The 11,121-nt window shown below is 41.1% G+C and overlaps 1 protein-coding gene across 1 annotated transcript in view; it reads right to left on the minus strand.

Annotated features, from left to right (window-relative positions):
* Nucleotides 1–2,471: 2,471 nt before the first annotated feature.
* Nucleotides 2,472–11,121, minus strand: part of DNER (delta/notch-like EGF repeat containing) — a 69,584-nt gene continuing 60,934 nt past the window's right edge. Inside the window, exon 6 of the mRNA XM_008576250.1 lies at nucleotides 2,472–3,469. Within this exon, the coding sequence (XP_008574472.1) occupies nucleotides 3,358–3,469 (112 nt within the window). The 3' untranslated portion in view covers nucleotides 2,472–3,357. The remainder of the gene's footprint in view (nucleotides 3,470–11,121) is intronic.

An 11,121-nucleotide genomic window follows, 5' to 3' on the forward strand; every position in this document is an offset into this window, starting at 1 on the left:
TACCACACTTCCGTGTAATATTTTATTGGAATACAATTTGCTTTTGTTAAAAAAAAAATAACTGAACATCTCTGATCTAGTTAGTCCTAACCTCTCAAACTCAAATATCCACAGGGGCCAGGAAGGCAATGAAATCCAGTCAATTAGTCAGGTGTTTTTGCATATTAGACAGATGATAAAATAGTTTTCACTTCCACAGTAGACTGTACTCTCACTCATTTTCCTTGAAACACACAACCCACTCAATGTAGTGTTCATTTATCCATTGCAATGGCATGGCTACAGAGAAATGTTTATCCATGGAAAGAAAGTAAAGGAGCAACAAAACAAAAGTAGCGATAAGTGGTAACTTTCATTGTTAGTGTCAGGAAGACAATAGGGAGTAGTGGGGACTGAGCCCGTCTACCTGAAAGGGCAGCTTCATTTCAGTTTCAGCCACTTGCTGCCAATCTAGTAATACAGACAGTGTGACCATGACTTCTGAGTTTTCGAGGTAAACCAGAAAATTGATTTGTGTGCGTGTGTGTGTGTGTGTGTGTAAGAGAAAGAGTGAGAAAAAGAGATGCTAATTATTTTTAAATTCTTGTTTACACACATGGTATAGGACAAACCAAAACATATCCATGAATCAGATTTAGCCTGAAAGTCAAGCCTTAACTTCTGAAACTAGTCCAACTGCTCAATATTAAAAATGACAAAGCACAGGCCCAGAAAAGTGAAATAACTCACCCAGGTTATCTCAGTTTGTTAGAGAAAGAGCTAAGATAAGAATCGAGGTGTATAAACTCCTGGTCTAGTGCTGTCCACCTTTCCCACCCCCTCTGCTCTGTCCTTTATCTACATGTAGAGAAAGAGGACATTTGGTGACGTCCCAGGGTCATTCTCACCTTCCCCCATCTTAATTGCACTAAATGCAATTTGTGCTCAGGTCCAGAGAGTTACTTGCCCAAAGTCATTAGCGAGTAAACAATTGAAGCAAGATTCTAATCCGCTCTGCTACCAATAAGCTGCCGAACAGCAGAGTTTCCCTTCCCTTCACCATGCTCTTTCAAGTGTAATTCTATATTTGTTTGTATATTAGATGAAGGTCTGTTCAAAACAAGCTGCAGACTCAGGAGCCAGGATGCTTGTGTGTGTGTCTTGTTGCTCACCTCCTGCCTGACACAGAACAGGGGCTCCAGGAGAAGCAAATGTCATTAAACGTGTTCAGTGTCCGCTCTCAGACTCTTGGAAGGCTCTGCCCAAAGTCTGAACAAGTAGGCTCCATTAATTTGCTTTAAAAAGACAAATTGTGATTGATAAAAGACTGTCTAGTTTTTCAAACGAATGTCATTAAACGTGTTCAGTGTCCGCTCTCAGACTCTTGGAAGGCTCTGCCCAAAGTCTGAACAAGTAGGTTCCATTAATTTGCTTTAAAAAGACAAATTGTGATTGATAAAAGACTGTCTAGTTTTTCAAACAAGTCTTTTAAGGGGAATCACATATAATGAATGTAAGAATTTGGGAGACTGTGAGGATCTACGAGGGTGTGATTGAAGCAGCTTCCAAACGAAAGGAGAGCCAGCAGCGTGGACATTGTCCTGGGGTGTGCAGGGGACTCAACAGTAAAGTGGAGCTCAGCTCATGCCATTGCTAGGCCCTCGCCTGTGGATCGAGGTGTCTGTGAGCCATACGACCAGCAGGGTCTTCTCTGCTGCCCATAGATGCTTAACCAACCGAGTTAATATTTTATTCCTACTTCACTTCCAAACAACTAAACAAACTAAAAATATTAACATATTGCACTGTATCATTTAATAATCAGAGTGTGGGAGTATTGCTATGTCACTTATAGGATTAGGGACAGATGTTTTGAGGGTAGAGAGGGAAGAAAAAGCATCTTAAATAATTCTTTTTGCTTAAAACACTCACTTGCACCTGGTTTTAGGGCTTCTCTTGGCCTTACCAAACGTTCCCATGTGAATTTAAAAATGCATTTTTTTAAATGACTCTGCGACTTTGGATACAAAATGAAATGGCATACAGAGTGGTTCTAAACCGCCTTTAAGTTTCTAAGGACCAGGGAACTGTTTCCTAAGGCAATTTATTTGACCTCCACGGGACAGTCGTGTATAAGAGGTTTCTAGAGACCACAGGTGCCTGCACATGATGCTGAAAAGCATCTTCGGATTTCAGTGTACCTCAATGTCCTGTGCTGCCTTTCACTGGCAAATTCGAATGCAAAACCTCAGATGAGAATTCGTCTTATTTTCTTCCCACCCTTCATGTTGACAAGCACCTAGGGTGGGTTCAGTGACAATCAGAAGGTCAGAAAGTCTCCCAGAAGGTGCAGGGAACAGCTCCGGCAGCCACAGAGATGTACTCCTCTGGATATTTAAAATGTCCCAAAAAAGCAGGAATGTTTGTTCGACAATTAATATCAAATTCAAAATGTTTTATATAACTTAAAAAGAACAAAAGAGACAAGTCCATCCTTGCCTTGGTAACATTTATTCAGTATTCTCTGAAATTAGCAAGAATCAGAAGAAGCACGTATCAATCAAATACAGCCACAAAAGAGTCCTGGAGATAAATAAAGATGCACTACGGGAAATACTCACTACTGAAGGAACCAGTACGCCTCCTACTTCTACTACCTCTTAGCAACAAACAATGCAAATGTAATTTTAATTTACTCACAATATAAAAACCTTGACGTTTTAAAGAAAAATATAGATTCAAATGTATCATAATTTGTCTCGCTAGGCCCTTTCAACATGGATGTTTTCCAGACCTAGTTCGACAGCTGTTACGAAACTGACAAAAAACAAACTCGAAAGAATGTTTCTGCAAAGTGTGACAACACTGCAGAGATAAATTACCATGCACAGAATAAGGCAAAGGCTAATTTCATTCGGGTTAGGAATAATAAATTTAACTAGTTTCTTTTTCACAAAACAAACATTTCAGACTTCGGGTATACTGTATTATGCATCATACGCTACAAGTTTCTCCTAACTCTACTCAGAAAGCCAGCACTCACGTGTCAAATAGAAACTTCTTGAATAGACTTATTCTGTAACAACCACAGAAATTAATTTGGATTTCTTGACAGCGACTACCATGAAAAGAGCACACATTAGTTGAGGCATACAATTTAGAAAGCTGAAAGTACATTAAAACGTAGTCTATGAATTTCACAAATTCTGTTTTTAAAATATTTTTTTGAAACTAAAAGCTGCAGAAAATTAGTTCTTAAATATTCTACTGAAAACTCTTGAGCAGCTAAAGTGTTAAATTTCTTAAGCTTTTTATTTTCTTAAAAATATTTAAATGAGTGTAGTATCCCATCTTTTTGAAAAATAATCCAAAAAAAGATTACAAATCTTTTGTTTTAATCAGAGTGACCAAGGGTTTGTCATCAGGACTGTAATCTTCATAGGCGATAGGGCTCACATCATACATTGCAGGCCGGGATTTCTTTCCAAACCTGAAATCACAGAAAGATTGAAATGTGGTTAGATAAATATTGGATCTCAAGTCCTATTGAAGGCAAGGGGTGAGAATAACTTATATTCAAGAATCAAATGGAACTTTGAAAATACTCTAAAAAATACATTCTCTAGCAAGTACAGAAATTTAAGACATCTTAATGTTGACACTGATGTGTATAAACGTTAGTCTTCGTTGCAGGAGGCAAAAAGTGGATTTCACAAAACATAGGCCCCAAATTAATGCTGAAGCTTCTAGTTAAATCTTGGCAAAGCAGTCAGGCATGACAGCTCTACAAGAGGTTTAAAGAAAACGTGTATTGATTTTTCTTTTTCCTCTGAGACCCATAAATATTTGGAGAGGCAAGTTTATTTTCAATCCACTCTAGTGCCTGGAATACAGACGGGCAGGGCAGTCTTCCCGGCTGTGGACAGACAGCCTCTCCTGGGGGACTGCAGGGGGTACTTCAAGGTCATCTGAGATCCCAACGCAAGAAGCACAGAGGAAGGAAAGGACTTCAAAAACGGAGGTGTTTGTTCACAAACCATGCTGGCAGCCACCATTGGATCTCACCCACCTATTCAAGCCCACCACCCCCCCACGAGCCATTGTTCTTTTCTGAGCACGAAGCCACCGTTCTCACAGATCTGTGTATACCAAAATCCCCTAGGCAGAAGGACCGACACCCAGAAGCCAAATGAGTCAAAATCCAATTTCAATACTTCCTGCCATACCAGTCTTAATATGGCAATTATTAAAATAAAGCCAATGCACCTTCTGGGTGGTCGCTTCCCATTCAAAACCTCACCTTCCCTAAGCCCCTGGAGTGCAACATGATTTAAAAATCTTCCACCATCTCTCCTAACATTTTTTAACTATTTCAAGTCCAGTGGGACTCATTAAGGAGGAATTTTAAAAGAACCTTAAATTTTAAAAAGTTTACTAGGATGGGGCTCCTAGAAATTAAAGGAGCATATTTATTTATTTGTTTGTTTGTTTGTTTGTTTGCTTACTCCTGTCCCATCTCTCCTCTTTTCCTTTTCTTCCTTTAATATCTTTTGAAGGTCTGTCTTCTCATGTATGGAGATGGGAAGTAGAATCAAGTGGGAAATAAAAGAGTGCCTTCTTCATATGATCTTTTATTTTTAAACAGTCATCAATGTTATACTCCAATTCACCCAAGATTTTCTGGCCTTCAAGAGCACATAAACCACGCCAGATGGGCACCAAGAAAAATGCAGTGTTAAAGAGTTAAGGCACTGTGCCCCCAAGAAACCCACAGCCATTACCGCAGTATTTTAAAAGAATTCAATTGTTTCTAAAATGTGAAGCCTCACTGACTGTCCAGGACTGAGCTTGCACGGATGTGGATCAGACACCAGCAGGCAGTCTGTTTATCTAAATTGAGTAAGACCTGCATAATCTGAGCTAGGACAAGTATCAATGGTATAAAAACCCATTTTATCTTACACTTTCTCCCAAGTCTGAAAATTTCAGAGGCTACTATAAGGTGCAAATATTTTGACAATTTGTTTCTCATAAAATAGCCAGATACTTTGGTAATAATATACTACTACTACTAATAATAATTTAACAAAAAAATCCATCAACCCAGTGAAAAGCTCTTCCTATCCTAACAGTAGCCATGGGTTGGTTTTCTGTGGGAACTTGGACATGAGGGCCAACAAATCCTATTAATTAATTGATTAGTGAATCAATTGGTTGGCTAAGAGGAAAAATCCATGCAACTTAATAGGTTGAATATATCTTTAAAAATACCCATTTTCTTTTTTATATGATTTCACAGTTTGAAAATAAATCTGTTTCCTCAAAATCTAGAAAGTTAAATGCCTCCATTTTATTCAATCCATTAACAAGCTGTAGTTCAACAGGCTATGAACTTAAGCTGTTGCCATGAAGCTGAGAATTGACAAGGCAGGCTGGAGGATGGGTATCGCAGGTCTACTGAGCACGACAAGGCAAGGCTGAAACCACTCCAGGCCAAGCCACGTGTTCACACGTGTGAGTTCAAAGCAGACCAGAGAACAAGGAGCATGGCTTTGATTCCAGACTGGTTAACTCTGTTAGCACAGTGCAGCATAGTGCTACTGGGATTAACTCCACACCAGTATGGATCATCAGGTACAATGCTGCTTACAAAGGTAGCCTGATTCAAGGAAGACTAACACCCCCAGCACTAGAAAAGGGAGTGGGCAGGCTTGGAGCTGGAATCCCTGCACTTCCACTATAGCCGCTGTCCAGATTCCTTAGGCGAGCTTCAGAGGTCTCCACTCTTAGTGCAGTATCTACCATATGGAAGCTAAAATGGTTTACTTCCTAGAAAGATCATAGTCTTTATGGGCCGGCCCGGTGGCGCACTGCTACAGTGCGCCGCTTGGGAGTGCAGCGGCGCTCCCGCCGAGGGTTCGGATCCCACATATAGACCAGCCGCTCACTGGCTGAGCGAGGTGCGGGCGCAACACCGAGGGTTGCGGTCCCATTGCCGGTCCCGGTCCGGTACGGGCGCGACACTGAGGGTTGCGATCCGTTGCCGGTCACGAAAAAAGACAAAAAGGAAAAAAAAAAAAAGGAAGAAAGATCATAGTCTTTAAATACCAGTAAAATGAAGTAAGACTTTGCTTGAATCTCCTGCACCTCTCACAGTGGCAAATTCACGTTTGGTGATAAGTGAATGTGCATTTATATTTACATTTAAAATGCTCATAGCTTTTCATATTTTCTTTGTTTCTGAGAATTGGATGGATGTTAAGAAATAAACAAGATGACACCTGTAGAAATCTATTTTAAACTCTCAGACACTAAACCTATATAAGAAGTTGCCTATTTTACTGCAAGACTTTTTTTGTAACTGTTCTTTTATTAAATAACACTATTTTCCTTATTATAAAGGTACGTTTTAACTGGGAAAAATAAAATAAATTTGGAAGCTAGAGAAAATTATAATGTAGACTAAGGTTTAGCCAACTATGGGCTGTGGGCCAATTCCAGCCTGTTGCCTGTTTTTTAAATAAAGTTTTATTGGAACCCCATTAAGCCCATTCATATGGTCTCTGGCTGCTCTTGCACTGCAAACGCTGAGTTGAGTAGTCATGACAAAGACCCTACAGCCCACAAAGTGTGAAACATTTTACAGGTCTCTGATGAAAACCTTGAGAATTACCCTTAGTCCCTCCTTCCAAAGGACCAGGTGACCATGTTTTGTGCATTATTCTTTAGTCTGCCCATTCCTCAACCCCACATCCTTTCAATTTATTTGACAAATATGCATGAAGCATCTCTGAAGGTGTCATATATAATATTTATTACATATTTTAATAAAACTGAGAAAATACACTCCATACTGTTTTCTGAATGATTTTTTCACTTAATATTCTCTGTGATGTTTTACTCAGAAATCATTCTTGTCAGGTTAAAAAATAAGGTTTAAAAAAGTAACACAAGAAAATGTTTCTTCTATGCTAAGTGGGGCTGGCTGGGTAGAGCACTCTTGTTCCCACCCGGGGTGACTCATGTCCCACAACATGACCATAGACCATGACACTTATGAAATGTCTGCTGAGGATCTCTGAGGGAGTTAGACTTTTTTAAAATGAGGATGAATTGACACACATCCTCCCCTCCTGGAAAAGCAGGTCAAGGGCCCTGATTCGGTGGCTCTATCCCCAGCTCCTCCTGCAGCCCCTGAAGGGTCAAGCATCAGGCACAGTTCTGAGCACACATTCAACTTCTCATTCTGTGGTCTCATTCTCACTGATGGCTCATCTCATCTCGTTGTCATAACAACATTGTGAGGTGAGTACATATCATTTGTCCTGTTTTACAGATGAGGAAATAGGGACTGAGACCGCACCCCTTGCATATCTGGCTTCCGAGCCTGGGTTCTGACCACTTTACTGCAGCCTTCGTGCACGTGAGGAACCCATAAATCGTGGCTCTCACTTTACTTATTCCTGATGAGAGCCTGTGTACTGCAGCATTTAAAGGCACCACCTTGGAATCAGCAAACCTGCTTCGATCCTGGATTTCTCATGTACAAACTCTGTGACCCTTGTGAACATTGCATTATCTTGCTAAGCCCAAATTCTTTTCGCCTATCGTGAGGAGCTAACTAATCCTTGTGCCCAGGATTCTTGGGAGATTCTTGCAAATGAGTTACTTGTGAATGATTTAGCATAGTATCTGGCCCATGAGAAGTTCTCAGTAAATGTTTGCCATCTTAGAGGCACAAATAGAAGTCGTAGCGCCAGTAATATTGACAGTGCTAACATCTCAGACATCAGATTTGCTGACAAGACTTGTGTGCTCATATTTCTCTAACAAAACAAAAGATACTACAATGAGTTTTAAGGCAGATCAAAGAGTGTACATTCTTCTAGTTCATAGTCCCCTGAAAGTCAACAGCTAAAACAGTAATGCATCTAATCTCGATAAAGACCAAAATTCAAAGGTTTTGAGCTATTTGGGAAAAAACAAACATGCCTTTTCACAGCTCTCCTTTTTCTGTTTTCTGTGATCAGAAAACTTCTGGCTGGGAGAGGAGCAAGCAATCCACAACCGAGATGTGACCTCCACATCAGAACGTGAAGAGCGGTGGCTTTGCTCCCACTGGTCAGTTACAAACTGTCTCCTGCCTGAGTGTAAGCAAAGCAGCTTTGGAATAGATGACTCTTGGGACAAGAGGGAGAGACAGAAGATTCCTTCTCAACTAGCACCAGCACCAACTGATTGCTGACATCAAAAGCACGAGACATTTCCTCAGTTACTGCCTTATGTCACAGGTGACCCACTTAATGCATGGCCGCTGGGCTGCAGTCATTCCAATCCAAAGTCCAGGCAACTGTCAGGGAGACAACCCGTGAGATGGACATTAGCTGCTGAAATCTAGGGAGAGGGCAACATCAAAAGGTCTGAATTTTTGCCAATGCCTTTCAAGAGTTTCCAGGAAAAGGGAGCAGAGAAGGCCAAGCAGCCAGAGACCAAGCCACGGCCTCTACACAGCCAAGCTGCAGAAACCACAGGTTGTAGCTAAATAAATGTTCAGAAGAGAAGTTTTCCTAAATCCCAGATAATTGGGAAAGTATTGCTTTAATGTCAATAATTTTATCTACAGTCACTGGTGCATGTAGGAACTTGGAATTCTGCGGTAAATATTTTTGATGGAAATGACCAAATAAGAACGAGGTTTGTAAATGCTTCCAAGTTTATTCTTTCCTTCCAGGAGTATTCAGTTAAATATCTTCTTGGTGGGCTGTACGAGCAGGAGGTTCAGAAGAACCTATCTTAAACTATTCCAGGGCTGAAATAAAATAGTCTTCCTCTTGAGCCTTGAAGGATCTTAGCCACAGATGCTTGGGGGGTGGAAAAAATCTGATTTCTTGGGTCTCCCAATACGTGGAAATATAAAGCCACGGATTCAGTTCCCTCCTGATCAACTAAGCCCCTCCAAGAATGGAGAAGAGAGAGAAGACTCTTCAGCACCAAAGGAACTTGTCAATTCTCTGTTCCTTTTTACCTTCTCCACCGCCAGTCCAGTGATCTCAGGATACTGCAAATACTCCTCCACGCTGGAGCCTCTTACTGAGCTGGTGTCCTGGGACAAACCTACCTCTCTGGCAGGTCAGACATCCTATTCCAACCCCTAACTGAGACCATCCATTCATTTCAGATCTCAAATTTTAGTGAGGTCTACTATGTGTCAGGACTTTTTGGAAACACAGAAATAAATGCCATTGCTCTTTATTTACAGGGTAGTGGAGAAAAGAGTCAAATAAACAATTAAGGTGGGGCTTGCAGGGGTTGGTATCAGGGCTTCCTGGAAGCTGAGCTGACTCTGAAAGGAAAGAGCCCAGATTAGAAGCTATGTGGGGCCTGAGTTGGAGGAGATCTGAATGCTCTTTTCACCCTCGTGGGCACATACGTAAGGCTGGGTGCAGCTCACACCTAGCATTGGGGCAGATGCTCCGCATCTCTCAAGTTCTCTTTTCCCTGGTTCCTCCCCCTGGAAGTTGGGTTCTGAGTTTTGCTTCAGTTGGAATGACAAGATGGCTATAAGATCTGAGACTTAGATTTGGGGGCTTTTTGTGGAGAAAGCACACTTTTGGAAACTCTTAGTTTCTATGCCATTCAGGCAGAATTTAGATCTTCATGCGTCTTGACTAATAGTGGTACATGACATTCCAGCAAAGACCATACAGCTAATGGTTCCCTTAAGTCCCAATCTTAAGACACCAAGCTCAGCTCACTTTTTATTACAGTACACTGACGTCAATTGTGTGCTTTGGACTGTTCCATCCATTAAAAGAAAAGACAGCTTACTTCAGCATTCAGTACTACTATTACTTTAGGAATGCATACTCCTTGCAAAAGTCAGTAAAATGTTATATTAGCTGATTTTTTAGTGTTACATAATAGATGCAGGGTAGCAAATATGGAGTTATCTGTTTACACTTGTACAATCCTTTAATATTTGTAATTTAACATGACTGTCACATAAGGAGGTAGAGTTATCCCTTTCTAAGGTTGAGAGAACTGTATTTGTGGAGGTTTAAATGATCTGTGTAAAATATAGAGTCAGGTAATGGAGTAGTTAAGATTCAATACCGTGCCTCAGGCATCCGAAATTACCCTCTTTCTATGACACTGTGCTAATTCCTTGTCCCTGCAGGAGTCCTCCTCCAGAAAAGGACACTGTTTTATCTCATATGAACTCTAAAAATAGAATAATAGGTGTTTATCATTCTTTGAGTAAGCCCTTAAGTCAAATGGAATCATTTATATCCATGTTGACTGAAGAGCAACATAGCTGAAGATATTCCAAAAAGGAATCATCAAAAAAGTTTCAATACACAGTGATTAAGAATCAGATATTTATAGTCACAGATCAACACAAACTAAATAAATGAACGTACTCACTGTAAACAAAATGTAACGACAAACTAGCAGCAAATTAAAAGGGATCTGCTTACAAAGTGACCTAATGACCCGTTCCCCAAAACTATGTTGGACCTAAGTTTCATTCCTTACAATCCTCTCTTTGTGGATGCAAAGCCCTGTTTATAGTATAACCCTGGTACCAAGAATGCACGCGTGAAAGCAGGGTCTCCCTCCCTCTGCTGCCCCGCAGCAGCCTACCTGGCATGCCGGATGGACGCGATGGCATTGCTGAACTCGCTGTCGATGCTGCGGCAGTTGTAGAACTCCTCATAGGCGGGCCGGGAAGAGCCCTGGTACTCGATGCGACTGATGCGGCAAATCCCCACGATCAGGATGATCAGCATCAGGATGAAGGCAACGCAGAGGGCACCGATGATGATGTAGAGTGAGTGCCGAGGCATGTTGGTGAGGCTCTCGGCCATGTGCCCAGACTTCCACTGGAGGTCTACAGGCGAAAACAAGCACATGGCTGGGTATGAGCTGCGGCCCTTAGAACGTGAGGTCTTTCCCCTCTTTGCATCAGTCACTAAAATGTAAGGACCGTCCAAACCGGGAAGAATTCTTTTCTATGCATTATCCAGGCCCAGGGCTAATATCCTTGGCACATAAGGACATCTTACAAATCATAAGGAAAACTAGGCATTCATCAAAGAAATACAAATAAAAATTGTTTAGCTTCATGATTACAAAGAAAGC

The sequence above is a fragment of the Galeopterus variegatus genome, unplaced genomic scaffold, assembly GCF_000696425.1.
Source record: "Galeopterus variegatus unplaced genomic scaffold, G_variegatus-3.0.2 Scaffold1316, whole genome shotgun sequence".
Lineage (NCBI taxonomy): Eukaryota > Metazoa > Chordata > Mammalia > Dermoptera > Cynocephalidae > Galeopterus > Galeopterus variegatus.